Source organism: Vigna unguiculata, chromosome 7, assembly GCF_004118075.2.
Source record: "Vigna unguiculata cultivar IT97K-499-35 chromosome 7, ASM411807v1, whole genome shotgun sequence".
In the NCBI taxonomy this organism is placed as follows: domain Eukaryota; kingdom Viridiplantae; phylum Streptophyta; class Magnoliopsida; order Fabales; family Fabaceae; genus Vigna; species Vigna unguiculata.
This window is the reverse complement of record NC_040285.1, coordinates 39,106,255-39,121,040: the sequence shown is the minus strand read 5'-3', so window position 1 is coordinate 39,121,040 and position 14,786 is coordinate 39,106,255. Positions and strand designations below refer to the sequence as shown.

The following is a 14,786-nucleotide window of genomic DNA, read 5'->3' as shown; positions in this document are numbered from 1 at the left end:
CATTCTCTCATCTTCCTTTGCAATATTTTTCCAACTTTTTCCTCCATTGTAGTAGTGATGATAATGGAATGTTGGCAATAGAAACATGACACAGCAATTTTAATATGTAGTTTAATCTTTTTGTGTTAATGTATGTGCATTTAGTAATATTTGGGTGCAGGAAGCAATAAGAATGAATCAGCTGGGTTTAAAGTTACGTAGATTTGGGTTTGAATGAAGTTAAGCTGAAAAGCCCATAAGGTTTCTTCCCACACGTCCATGTATTATTTTCTTCCTGATAAGGTGCAAGAAATGTCAAAAGTATTCCTCCATGTATTATTTTCTAGAAAAATATATTTTAGATTATGTAATCTGAAGAACATTTTTTATTATTGTACTGAAATTTACAATCTAAAATAAAAATATTATATTTTAAAATGTATAATTTAAATTACAAAATAAAATTTACATTTTATATTTTACATTCCAAAATATACATTCTAAACAAGACTGCATTCAAGACTCATGGACCACACTTTATTACAATCTAGAATTATTTTAACACGGTTATGCAATCCTGTTTACATTCTAAAATACATTTTTTTTTTATATTTCAAATAGTATATTTTGAAATATAAATTTTATATTATGAATCACACATTTTAAAATATAAATTTTGTATTATGAATTGTATAATTCAAAATAAAAAGTATTAATTTAACATTTTAAATTATATAATTCAAAACATCACTAAATTATACAGTCTGAAATTTAAACCAAAATTTAAATTTTAAATTTTGAAATTTGAAATTTCTGAAAATACAGGTTGAAATTAAGGGAATGCTGAAAAAATTTGCCGCGGCATAATTATATTGTAAGATTCACACCCAAAGACACTATTCACCGCTTTACAGTCATTATAAACCAATCATAAAATTAAATAAGTGTAAATTAATATATATATATATATATATATATATATATAAAGATAAATAATATTAATATAAATATAATATCAAGATGCAAAAGTTATGTAGTTAAACCATTACATTGCTAAAATCTTAAATACGAACTATTTTAAAATGGAACGAGTTAAATTTTCTTAACTCAATCATGAGAAAAATAACCCCGTATCAAGTCGAGTCAGTGAAACAAGACGTGTCAACCCCTGAATGTTAATTTTTAAGGAAAACCGTCCATGTTTAAGCTGACGTTTTAATTATTTTGCTTCCACCTATATTATTATAATATAACGAGTGAAACTCCATCTAAACAAGGTTGCGGACCTGTTTAAAACATGCTCCAAATTCTACAGTCAGGAACCAAATATGGAGAACCACTAAAAGACATATTTTCTTTATATTAAAAATGTATTCATATGTATAGTAAATTAATTAATTGATGAAAACACTGATTTTAATATTTTTTCCACTAAAAATGTTGGAGAGAATTGTTTTTTAAATCATTATAACTATTTCATTTACACATAAAATGCATAATTACTAATTGTAAGTGCTACATTTAACCTTTTTTTTTAACATTTCTTAAGCAAAGACGACAAAATAAAATACAATTTTTTAATTAATAAAATTCAGTAACTCAAATTACATTTAAAAATTTTCTAACATACAAACATGAGCCTTTTTTTCTTCTAGTAACAGTAATATAATGAGATTAAAAAAAATTAATGATGACAGTTTATAATAGAAATAAATTTGTGATAAAAGATAATGACGGTTTCTGTAGAAAATTTTAACGATGTTATAGTTGTTAAAGGAACTAACAAATCAGGCAGGAACTACATCTATTACAGTGATACAATCGACTGAGGAAATAATTTGTTTTTTAAAGTATCTTGATTTTTCCTTTTCTTTCAATAGTGCACACAATGCCTATGGATCACTTGCATTTCTTTTTGCTCCATCTGAATTTGCTTCTGCACCTTACAAATATCTCTGTTCACTCCCAAAATGGGAAAGTATATTCTGAAATGCCTATTCCAGAATAAAAAATATATTTGTAAGGTGCGATAAATTGGACCCATTCCTTAAAATTTCATTCAGTAGGAAATAAAAAGCACGGTATTCGGGTATTAATTGTGGTTTTTTTTGGTCCTCAATATCAACTAGACCGAATGCAACAAATATGACAGTATAATCTGAAACAGTGGACCACTTGATCACAAGTGCAGCACTGCATAGCATCATCATCCACCAAAGAAATATTCCTCAAATGCTAAATAATTAGTCGTACAGACAAGAGGTATAGGAAACACAAATGTTGAACAGAGGATGTCACGAAAAGAAAATCATAGACGACTTATCACAGCTTCCACCTCGGAGGGGGTGTAAAGATGATATGTTGGAGCCACCTTGGCAATGTCAACGTTGTTGGGAGTGACCTAAGATGAAAATCACAAAATAAACCAATTATTTTTTATGCTCCCTTCAATTTCAGGGAGAGGCATCAATCAATAGAAAAAACATTCATTTCATTTGTTCCTTACCTTCTCTTCCATAACTTGCTTCAAAATGGATAATGCAATAGTCTCGGCTTCCTGAAGAGTTAGGTCCTGCACAACATAATAATTAACACCCGATTGCATTGCTTTCAAGTCATTCAGCATAGTTCTAGAAAATTAATCGCTGATTTTTAAAAAGCACTCTCAGGGACCCAAAAGAAACACTTATTTCTTCAAAATAAACATTGATCCAAACATGCAGTTAAAGCCTCTAGAATGAAAGATGTCCTTTACAGAAGGCCTTGGCAGAGCATTGACAGAACTCCAGAACTAAATAGGAAGATGAAAATAATTTGGCCATCAAAATTATCAGAAAAATTTGACTGGCTTAACTTTTTCCTAGACATGGACAAAATTCATTATGATTAGTAGAAATATAAACATTAAAAACAAGGAACAATGTCAATTGAACAGTTGACGTACGTATACTAATGCTAAGATAGGGATAAAAATAGGATTTAAACAAAAATCTGCAGATCATCGGACTGGTTTGTTTTATCTTCTCATTAAGTAAACAGGAAACTAGGTAAAATCTTGAAGGTGAAGTTTAATTTTGTGATTCCAGATAAAAAGAGTTTATATATAGTTTGAATAATATTACCTTTTGTTACGTTATTTTCAAGGGGAGGTAATCAACTATAAGTTTACTGTTACAAACAGAATAGAGGGTTTATGTACAATAAATATAAAAATATTGATACCTTGTTGAATTGTTCTTGCAGGGAACTGTCTGCACCTTCCGACCCTGAACCAATTGCTTTTCCGTTGCATTGCCAAAATGTGCCAGATGGATCGGTGTAATATCTGAAAATCAGAAACTTTTAAATTCAGTAAATGTAAGAAGTCCAAAATGAAAAGGGCTGGGATCAAGACCAGCAGAGATAACAACATATCATCCAGTGACTAAAGAATAAAAGCCTTGGGAGTAGGCCAGAAACAGAATAATGCTGTGCATTTATTCACTGTCTAAAAAGTAATCTCTATTAGTGTATCTGCGTCATACATGAATAACAAAATTGTTTATAATTGAGCCTTAAACCTTTATATGTAGGTGAACTACATGCTACCCTCAATTGTTTCCTTGTTAAGGTAGAAAAAGTTGTAACCAACAACTGATTACCATTGCAGAACAAAAACCTCAACATATACTTTCTTGAGAGTAGATTTAACAGGGTAGAAAGCTGAACCATAAAATGAAATAATGCCAAAAAGGAATGGTAAAACAAGGTACTTTGTTGAACCAAAAATAGCATTATCTTAAAACAACAAAGAGCAATGAGGTGCTGCAGTAACTACATGACTATGAAGCACCTGCAGAGAATGTCAAAGTTCCGACTCGCTTAGACAAGGAAGATGTAATATACACCAACTTTTAAGAACTTTTTTCTTAAAAATATCTTTTGAAATATTTTATAAAATGTTTGGGCAATCCGTAAGCTATTTATAAAAATAAATCTAAACAATGTCAGATTTTATAATGTTTTTAGAAACTACAATAAATAGCTTCAAAAAACAATCTCCACAAAAAGTCACACTTTTACACAATCTCAATTACTTTTTTAAGCTTAAAGAAACAAGCTTTCAACATAAAGAAAGGCCTTGAGTAACAACAGCAGAGGATCCTAAAGGAACCATTGTATGATCATGAACAACCAAAATATTAATTTTTATTGAAATATCTTTTGTCCAGAATTCCTTTTTATAATTTTACAAATTACCGAAGAAAAGCATAAGATAATAGGAACAATAACAACAATTTAAAAAGATCACCAGCATCATAAATTCAGACAAACACTTTAAAGTAATCACTGGATAAATATAGAAAACAAACCAAAAATACAACTCCATCACCATCTCCCAGAAGTAGTCAATGCTTAATAGATGAAACAAATACTTACAAGCTAGGTCCATTCTCATCATGGCCAGCAATGAGAAGAGATACTCCAAATGGCCGAGACTGCCAAAGAGAAAAAAAAATGGCTTATGTTAAAAGACATGCATGATGATCTACTGTCACTGCTATTTAGTGTTTTGTACAGCAGAAAAAGGTATATTGGCACATGCTTCTTAAGAACCTTACATGAGGAACTGTATATTTATAAATTATAATGTTGAATATTCAACGATGGATGCAATCAGGAGATATCAGTGCATTAAGAAATGTTCATAAACTATTTTTTCCTAAACAGAAGCAACACAAACAAGCAAGCAAACAAATAAAGGTACAAATATCAAAGTTGAGAAATTCTTTACCATGGATTCTTCATCACCTTCACCGAAACGCAAGGCGAGATCACAAAGAGCTTGGGTTGTAGACTCAACAGTCATTGGCTCACCATAGGAAAACCTATGATTCTGCAAACAATAAACCAAAATATATCAATCATTAACTAATCAACTACTTAATATATGCTATAAGGTTCACAATACCTGAGTTTCCACCCGTGCATGCTCAACAAGTGTTCGGGCATCAGCAATCAATCCACTCATTGCACAACCTATGTGCTCATCAATTTCCATAATTTTCTCAACACTACTTGGCTCCTGAAAGAAAGTACTAGGCTTTTATCAATGAAGGTGCAAAGCACAAGTAACCACAACAAGATAATCATGTTTCTTTATTTATGTCCAATAAAATCCATATAAACTATAAATTCAGTTATAGTATAGGCAAACATTTATGTTTTCACTATACACAGAACCTAAGAATAAATGACCCAAGCCCACCCCACCAGCAAATAAAAAGGTCTCTTTTCATCTAAAACAAAAGGTCTCGTTTCACCCTAAAACAAAAATGAAGAATACTGATAGCAGAATATAAAGGAAACAGCATTACTTTTTGTGATACATGACTATATGCACAACCCACATTTTTGTCTATAAAATGAACATCAACAATCAAATTATATCCAAATACAACAGCTTGCCCCCAAAATTCCATTTATGTGAAGCCTATCTATGGCAAAAACCAACATTTTGTACAAGCATATTTCCTACTTAATTCCATCAACTTGTATACTGATAGTCAATAGTTACCGGCACATTTATGTGTAAATGGTAAATTTCACAGTAAGATGATAAATATACCGACATAATTAAAAGTAAAGAAACAGACCAGCAGTGGTGAAGTTATGCGCTTTTCAACAGCAAGGACAACACCCTCTTTAGTTTTCAACCCAATTGCAGTTGATCCCAGCTGCAATCCAAGAAAGCCCATTGACAAACATAAAAATTAGGAAAGAAATAGTAAGCTCTTTTTTTTCTTTACTGATGGATAACAATAATCACAGAAGAGAAAGAACAGAGTGAAGCAATATACCTTGATGGCTTCAATTGCATATTCAACCTGAAACAAACGGCCTTCAGGAGAGAAGGTGTTGACTCCTCGGTCATACTCAGTTCTATTTCAATCACAACATAGACAATTAAACAATTAGAAAGAAAAAATAATGGATTCAGGAAAACCCATTGGTTAATTGAATCAAGCAAAACGGAAAAAGGCATGAACTGCATGTTAAAAGCAAAGGATGGGGGAATTCACCTTGTGAGAAACATCTCTGATACGATTTGGTTAAATTACTGCACAAAATGGTGGAAGCAGAAGAGATTAGAAAACAGAAGTGCATGAGTAAAGAATGGGATAGGTTCGGTGGCATTGGAATTACTAAAGAGGCATGGTTTGCTCCTCAATGGGTTTTGTAGGCATAGGAATAAAGCGTGGTGGGGACGCATTTTTCTTTCCCCAACCCCGACCACAATCTCAGATAGGGCTGAAAACATCCCCCGACCCATGATTACTGTTTACCACCTTTAGCACATTTGTTGATCTAACAGTATATTTATCAAGCCCTATATTTTACAGTTTAACAATCCAATATTAATTTAGAAAGTTAAATCTAACAATATAAAAAATACACAACCACAGTAGAACATACGATAATAAGCTGCTAATGTAGCCTCATTATAAGTAATTGAAATGTAGTCTCACTAAAATAATAAGCAGATATCAATCTAACATCATAAATCTAATACAAGCATTGTAGAAATTTCAATAATAATGTACCCCGTTCACCTAGCCCTTATATTGGGTATTTTCAGACTGCTAAAGTTTCCTATAACTCCTACACTGTCCTTCATTAACCTGGAGCCGCTGATTATCTCCACTAAAGGAAATAGAACAGAGGTTCATATTTCTTGTGTACTGAGATTATCACCGTACCTACCAAAGTAATCAACACAGTTACTTGACTCGTACACCAGGAACACGAAACTCCAGTGGAAAATTAAGCTTAAGTAAGGAGATTTTAACATGCTCTAAGATTAAGAAAACATCTATCCAGATTACCATAAAGAAAATCCTAACTTTATAAATTTTACTTAATTTAAACCTATGTTCATAAGCTGTGCAAGCTTTGGCAGGCAACACATCTTCATAGTCTTTGATATAGATGACAACCCACCACTCAAAGAAGAAATGACCAACGAATGTAATAAATTGAAAAGTTCACCAACAACCTAAGGAAACTTGTAAATTAAACAGTGGTTTTTTTCAAGTTGCAAAACGGTAACTACACATTGTTGCAAAAGTGATCACAATGACAAAGCAAAGACAAGCAACAAATTAGTACGAGATATTCACCGAGAACTCCCTGTAAAGAAGTAATCAATTCCTTATTCGACAATCCAAAAACCTTTCCCATATACACACATTTCTCTCATGTTTATCAACACTTGATACTCAACCACTCTGATATTTCTCCCCATTTTTTTAGCCAATACCAGTACCTAAAAACCTAAAGGAACAAGACTAACCTCTCCCCCCCCCCCCCTCTCTCTCTCGTAAAGGGGAAGCAATACACAAGACCTCCCCACCCTCTCTAATCCACACTACCCCCGCCCAACTGATTATTTTCCTTTCTTTTTAAAACATACAGAAAATCGAGCTCTCATTCTCACTTGCCTGGTCTCTCTCTCCCTTTGATATTTTCTCTATAAACATTTAAACACAAATGCCCTCAGATTCCCCCTCTTTGCATTTCTACGCCTCCATTAATCAACCTACTTAGTGCGATATTCACCGAATAACCGCCATAGCTGGTGCAGAAGCTCTCATATACAGAGCCATACCCAGCTCAAAGCAACTACTGACTCACGAGCAATCATGAGTGAGCACACTATTGAGTAAACGACATCAGATCATCCATCCAAAGAATCGACAAGAATAGATTACAATTGGGAAACGTACAATGAATGAAAGAGGGGTGAATGAGGACAGGGGAAACGAAATTGAAATTGAAATTGCAAATCAAAATAAAATGAAAACAGTGGAGGGAAAAAACCCTACCTACCTCCTTTTCGATCTGCTAATGCCAAATGAGTGCCCCGCACTGCAGCAGAGGGTTCGGCTTTTGAGCTTAATTTGCTTGCTCAAGGGGCATTCTCAAAAGAGTCAAAAGTAAAATGGAAAAATTAATAAATAAAAATAATATTGGTACAATAAATATTTTTAACAAAAAAATTATTGTAAAAAAATTTAAAAGTTATATAGTGTGGCATGGCATGTGAGGATGAGAGGTGGCTTTTCTTTTTAAGATAGAAAAGTTTATGTTGATGTAAAGAGGGTATTTGTTAGCAACATATTATTTTTACTATCTTATGGAATTTGTTTCTAAATTAATATAAAGAACATCGAATGTTATTTTTAAAATAGTTTATTTTAAAATTTTAAACTTATAAATAATAAACTACTTAAATTATTTTATAATTTACAATTTGATTATCTTTCAACACATTCTTTATATTTTTAATTTCATTACAAATTAGAGTAATAAATATTTTATTTATTTGAAATAATAAAGATTATTTATCCTTTTATACTAATCATAATATTTTTATATTTTTAAGAAGTAAGTAAAATAACGGGATAAGAAAAGAAAAAGTGATTTCCATCTCACAATTTATTTATTGAAATAAATTAAATAGTAGAAATTTAATTAAAAATATGTAAGAAAATAGAATTGAATAAATTAAACAAATTTAAAAAGAAATGAAAAGTATCTAAATTTATATATAGGAAACAGATATTAAAACAATTTTTAATAAATTCTAATTAAATTCCTAAAAAATGATTAATTATTTTTTGTAAGTAAAAAAAATGATTGGTTAAGAAATGGAAAACAGAAAAATCAAATTATTTTTTGTTAGATTCTGTTGGCACATCATCATATATTTAATTCTCACAAACAATGGAATTGGTCTTTCATTCTGAACCCTTCTTAAGATCTTTACATTGATATTTGCTTCTTAGTTCATTTGTCCATTTGTTCCATATCAAAAGGCCCATTTTTCTCCACTCAGAAAAAAAATCCAATCACTCATTATCCACACTCGGACCTTCTCCTACGTGCCTTCATGTAAGCTCCATCAATTTTTCTTCATTTCAATTCTGTGTTCCTTTCTTTCTCACACACGTTTGTACATGGTCTGTTGCATTGACACATGATATAGTTATGCCACTGAAACTTAGTATTTTACAGGTTAAATTCTATATGCACTCTAAGCCACACCCTTATAGAACCACGAGCGTGCATGAATGATTCTGAATGGAAAGCCAATGATTCCAGTAGTGTGGCTCTGGAGAAGTTCAAAAGAGACAGCGTTTACATTGACAGAAGTGGGAAACTAAGGAACTTCAATCACAAAAAAGTGTCCAGGAAAAAATGTAATAGACTCTTGGAACATGACCATGTTCGCTTGTTCATTGAAACATGTGTGTTTGTGTCATGTTTGAAAAGTGTGTGGTTTTCTATGACCAGGTGGTTCTTTGAGAGGACGAGGATGGAAATATGGTTCTGGGTTTGTTGATGGGATTTTCCCTGTGTTGAGTCCAACTGCACAGGAGATTCTGGATTTCGTTGACAAGGGTGTCGACAGTGATGGCATTTGGAGTTCACTGGACAAGTTTCCTGCAACTCTTGACCTATGGGATGATATTTTCACTGTGGCTGTTCAACTTCGGATGAGGAAAAAATGGGATTCAATCATTTCGGTCAGAAACTCACATTGCTGCCTTCAAACTTCTAATTTATTTTTCATTTTTCTTTGGATATTGCCTCTTATTGGATTATTAAACATGATTATGCCTCTGAAAAGATGTTACATTATAGTAATTTTTAGTGTAGGCCTTTCTTGACCCATTTTATCTTCAGCTGACTCTGATGTTTCGTAACTCCACACTCAAATCTTGGTTTTCTTTTTTTATTTTATAGATTAACTAGTCCTATTCTTTGATTTGAAATTTTTTTATTCCAAACTTATATATTTTAGTCTTAAACTTTAAAATTATAATAGATATAATTATTTTAATATTTTCTTTTACAATTTTAAGCTGACTTTTGAATTGTTTATACTAATTAATACGTTCTATCTCAAATATTAATTTAAAACACTTTTTAATTAATAAAAGAAAAGTTTATGTCATTAAATTAAAAGAAATATATACATTTATCCTTAAGTTTGAGATGAAAATAGATTAATTCATAAACCTTGTTATGCTTCTAGTAGATTTACCTTTCTGATAAAGTTTTTTCCTGTCAAATTCTTTGAAGTGTCAACTGTATGACTTGACTGTTAAATTCATCATACATTCATGTTCATGTGTCACCTGTCATCATCGTCTATTTTATGGGACCAAAGTTACATGAATACTAGGACAGTGACACTAATTTTTGTTTCTGTTTAAGGAAGTTATTAGTTTGGTTTGGTGTTTCATAACAGAAAAAACTGTACAGATATGTAGATGGATACTGCTAAAGAGCTCCTATAAGCCAGATGTAATCTGCTATAACTTACTCATTGATGCTTTTGGGCAAAAGCTTTTATACAAGGAGGCCGAATCCACATATCTGCAGCTTCTTGAGACTCGATGCATTCCTACCGAAGATACCTATGCCCTTCTAATAAAGGCCTATTGCTTGTCTGGGCTACTAGAAAAAGCAGAAGCAGTCTTTGCAGAAACGAGAAATTACGGTCTTCCTTCAAGTATGTTCCTCAATTACCTTGTTCATCCACACATGTTGGAAATTCCGCATCGATTAGAGATAACGAAATTTCATAGTATATAAATGGAGTACAAATCTCACTTCACAAACCAGTTTAGTGAGATTAGGTTAGATTTAAAGTCCACTTCTTAAAAATAGATGTTGTGATTTTAAGAACTAGGACAATGTAGGTAGCCTTAGTATAAAACTGAAGACACTGCTAAATGACTCTAGTACTAGTTTGTATTCAACAAAACGTCATTTCGTTGCTCTATTATGTGCATCCATTCTTTATAACTGGAAATTTGATCCTTTAAACTAGCTAATCATATGAGAATAAATAATCCAGGTGCAGTTGTATACAATGCTTATATAAATGGGTTAATGAAAGGAGGAAATTCTAACAAAGTGGAAGAGATTTTCCAGAGAATGAAAAGGGATGCGTGCAAGCCAACCACTGAAACTTATACCATGTTGATAAATTTATACGGAAAGGTGAGCTTATTAAGATTGTATATTTTCTGTCTGAAATTTTACTTTTTGACATTTTCTGTGAGATCTGATCTTGAGGGGTTTCAAAATTAGGCAACAAATTTTTTAACTGTCTTCAACTAAACCAAATGCGTGTAATTGTTGATGATGACCTTCACAGCTACAAAGATGACAATTTTTCATGTCATTTATGATATGTAGACTTTTATGCACACATTCTAGTGTTTTCTTTACAGTGCAGTCATAATATAATAGTTTTAAAATTTGAAAATTATGCAGGCTGGTAAATCCTTTATGGCCTTAAAAATGTTCCATGAAATGAAGAACCAAAAGTGCAAACCTAACATTTGCACATACACTGCTCTGGTGAACGCATTTGCGAGAGAAGGACTGTGCGAGAAAGCAGAAGAAGTGTTTGAGCAGATGCAAGAAGCAGGACTTGAACCTGATGTATATACTTATAATGCCCTCATGGAAGCTTACAGGTTCTTACGCAAGAGATTGTGCTTTATTAATTTTTTTTTTTTTCTATTCACTTCTTTCCTATGGTTAAGAAGTCGACTCTAAATCTAATTTAATCGCAAAAAATCAGTTTATAGCCATCAATTCATAAGATTTTAGACGTTTTGCTAATTTTAGACGTTTTGCTAATGAAACTTAATAAAATGCAGTAGACTTACATCACAAATAGGCTTTATCAGATTATTTTGGATAACTGATACGTATCGGACACCGACACTTTTACGATATTTGTAGGACACACGATATTTCTTTATCTTTGACATAATTTTGACGATTAAAATAAGAAACAAATTTTATACTATTATTACTTTTCGCATATTGGATATTAGATAGATAAATTAGATTCATTTTTGTGTTAGTTGACAATGTGTTAGTTGACAATTTTAAACTTAACATGTATATACACATCGTGTCCTGTGTCCTATATTTTTTCAATTTAATAGTATCTTCGTGTCCGTATCCGTATTCGGGCAACATACGTCTACTCTAAATTTTGATAGAAGTAATCGGTCGAATGTGTCAATGCCATTTGTTCAGTGTTTTCTGATATTAATTGCAATGGTTTCATATAATTTTCTTCTTCCAACAGTCGTGCAGGTTATCCTTATGGAGCTGCAGAAATTTTTTCACTAATGCAGCACATGGGATGTGAACCAGATAGAGCCTCGTATAATATATTGGTAGATGCATATGGTAGAGCGGGTTTTCAAGATGGTAATTACCTTATCTTGGAACTTATCATTTTGTTTTGTTAATTCAAATGAAATAGCCTACCAGAAAATCTCATCATGAATTGATTCTAAAAATGAAATCTCAGATGCTGAAGCTGTTTTTGAAGATATGAAAAGAGTGGGAATAACACCAACAATGAAATCTCACATGGTTCTTCTTTCTGCGTATTCAAAAATGGGCAGTGTGAACAAGTGTGAGGAGATTCTTAACCAAATGTGTAAATCTGGTCTGAAACTAGACACCTATGTTCTGAACAGCATGCTAAACCTGTACGGACGTTTAGGCCAATTTGCAAAAATGGAAGAAGTTCTGACAGTGATGGAAAAAGGATCATATGTAGCTGATATCAGTACCTATAATATCTTGATAAATAGGTATGGACAAGCAGGGTTTATTGAGAGAATGGAAGAGTTTTTTCAGTTGCTACCTACCAAAGGTTTAAAACCTGATGTGGTGACTTGGACTTCACGTATTGGAGCCTACTCCAAGAAAAAACTTTACTTGAAATGCTTAGAAATATTTGAAGAAATGATTGATGCTGGTTGTTACCCAGATGGAGGAACCGCTAAGGTTCTTCTCGCAGCATGTTCCAACGAAGATCAGACACAACAGGTTACTACTGTGATTAGAACAATGCACAAAGATATGAACACTGAATTGCCAGTTTCACTTGTTTGATCTTTCAGCTGCTACTGCTACAAAAAAAAAAGGTGTTTTATACATATGATTCTTCTTACTTTAATTAGATGAAAAAATATTAAATGAAGTAGTATAATACTATTCTTTTTATCCTGCAATGGCATGTTGTCCTATCTTAATTTATCAACTAAAATTAAAGAAAAATAATTTTTTCACTACTAAATTTTGACAATTTTTTTTATAACCTTAAATGGTATCTTTTGAATGGTTTTCTATTTTTTTTTATTTTTTCAATCTTAATATTCTAAAACCACTTAGAATATGTCATCTTATATTGTAAGAGAAAGTTGTCAAAATTTAGTAGTCAAAATATTATTATCCAAAATTAAAATTAATATAAGAACTGTTTATCTAAAGGAATGTGCACTATATTTTTATTTTTATGATTTAACACATACAGTTACGTATTTTGGTGTAATTCTATTTTTTTTTATTTTAATTACAATCTATAATACCCTCTATCTATTAAAGTGATCATAAGTAATGTATGACATGTGTGACAAAGAAAAAAATAATACATTTAATATGACACTGACAATTATATTACTAACAGAATCCAATAAATTTAAGTAAATTATATTATTTATAGAAAATATTAGTTGTTTAACTTCATAACTATTTGGGATTAAATCCTTCAATTTTACTTTAATTTTAACTTCATAATCTATACTCATTTGGGATGAAATCCCTCAATTTCAATAGAAGCTAGGTTTATTTATAATGCTTAAATTTCAAACTTTATTTTCTCTGGTATCAACTTTAATACTTCATAATCTTTTTTTGACAAAATTTACACATCGAGTTGAATTAACCTAAATCAAAAATATTAATTTTACATTTGTTAACTTAATATATTGGTTAAAAAAACAACTTAACTCAATCAAAATATAAAAATTTTGTGTGATAATTTATATGTAATAAGTCAACTTAATTCAACACAGATTCAATTCGAATGAATCAATTTTTTATGAATCAGATAAAAATTTAATCGATATGTACAAAATTTTAACCAATCCGATCCAAATTTCTGATAAACCGGATTGACCCAACACATGAAACATTCATTCAACAATAAGAATTACCGTCTTTCTCAACGATGTGCCAAAGGTATCAACTATTTAACAAAAATATCAAAATTTACAAACATATGATATAAAATTTACAAAATACATATACTATTTTTTATTTCTTAAAAAGTTATTATACAAACTCCGAATATATTCTTTGTCTCTGGGATCAGTTATATGTCTCTCGTTTATATTTTTTTTCCGTAATAAATATTAAATACTTAAATATGTAATAGAAAGCTAATTAGTATTTTATTGATATTGTAAACTGACAAAGAAAGCAAAATATTTTTTTTACCAAAATATTCTAAATGAGTTGAAATAAGTAACTAGGTAAGAAATAAAGTAACTTGAAAAATATGAAGGTAAACTTAAGAGTACAATTAATTTAAGGGAGGTGATACACAACAACCACTTCATCTTTTATTCAATACTCATCTAACATTAACACAATATTATGTTTATATTAAAATATCAAATAATTTAGAATAAATCAACTAAAAAGGTAAAAATATTATTTATTTTGATTACATGTTAGAAGGGTATAGAAAATTAAGAGAGGTGAATCTAAAAAATTTCCATAATTTAATAGTTAGAATTTAAGATTTTATGCTGACCTGATTTGGTGGTTATTTAAAAACATGGGAGCACGCGCATGCATGTGTTGTGTTGCTCGTGGTACACGAGGACACTACAAAACAAAATACAAAGAAAGGTGTTACGCGTGGTACAAAC

The 14,786-nt window shown here is 31.1% G+C and overlaps 2 protein-coding genes across 3 annotated transcripts; one reads left to right on the top strand and one right to left on the bottom strand.

The window, feature by feature from the left end:
* Nucleotides 1-2,032: 2,032 nt before the first annotated feature.
* LOC114192629 (proteasome subunit alpha type-5) lies at nucleotides 2,033-7,964 on the bottom strand. Of its 2 annotated transcripts, none has more exons than XM_028082408.1 (10): nucleotides 7,849-7,964; nucleotides 6,042-6,079; nucleotides 5,820-5,901; nucleotides 5,616-5,696; nucleotides 4,931-5,044; nucleotides 4,754-4,855; nucleotides 4,399-4,457; nucleotides 3,202-3,304; nucleotides 2,486-2,551; nucleotides 2,033-2,380 (listed from the first exon to the last, which is right to left on the bottom strand). In XM_028082408.1, exons 2-10 carry the CDS (start codon nucleotides 6,053-6,055, stop codon nucleotides 2,288-2,290), a joined length of 714 nt encoding a protein of 237 aa, XP_027938209.1. In that variant the 5' UTR covers nucleotides 6,056-6,079; nucleotides 7,849-7,964; the 3' UTR covers nucleotides 2,033-2,287. The 2 variants fall into 2 exon arrangements, with proteins under 2 accessions (XP_027938209.1, XP_027938208.1); XM_028082407.1 differs by having other exon boundaries at nucleotides 7,845-7,959.
* Nucleotides 7,965-8,764: 800 nt separating this feature from the next.
* LOC114190761 (pentatricopeptide repeat-containing protein At2g35130) lies at nucleotides 8,765-13,007 on the top strand. The gene is made up of 8 exons (XM_028079767.1): nucleotides 8,765-8,913; nucleotides 9,037-9,221; nucleotides 9,316-9,548; nucleotides 10,291-10,540; nucleotides 10,889-11,034; nucleotides 11,311-11,516; nucleotides 12,143-12,267; nucleotides 12,371-13,007. Coding segments are annotated over exons 1-8 (1,740 nt in total). The 5' UTR covers nucleotides 8,765-8,911; the 3' UTR covers nucleotides 12,964-13,007.
* The last annotated feature ends 1,779 nt before the right edge of the window (nucleotides 13,008-14,786 follow it).

Excerpts from the sequence above, each read along its gene's own strand:
- LOC114192629 (XM_028082408.1), bottom strand. Across the intron at positions 4,458-4,753 it reads AAGGTGATGAAGAATCCATG|TCTCGGCCATTTGGAGTATC; the intron begins GTAAAGAATTTC and ends TCTCTTTGGCAG. Across the intron at positions 2,381-2,485 it reads AGCAAGTTATGGAAGAGAAG|GTCACTCCCAACAACGTTGA; the intron begins GTAAGGAACAAA and ends TTTTCATCTTAG.
- LOC114190761 (XM_028079767.1), top strand. Across the intron at positions 9,222-9,315 it reads AAAAGTGTCCAGGAAAAAAT|GTGGTTCTTTGAGAGGACGA; the intron begins GTAATAGACTCT and ends TTCTATGACCAG. Across the intron at positions 11,035-11,310 it reads TGATAAATTTATACGGAAAG|GCTGGTAAATCCTTTATGGC; the intron begins GTGAGCTTATTA and ends AAAATTATGCAG.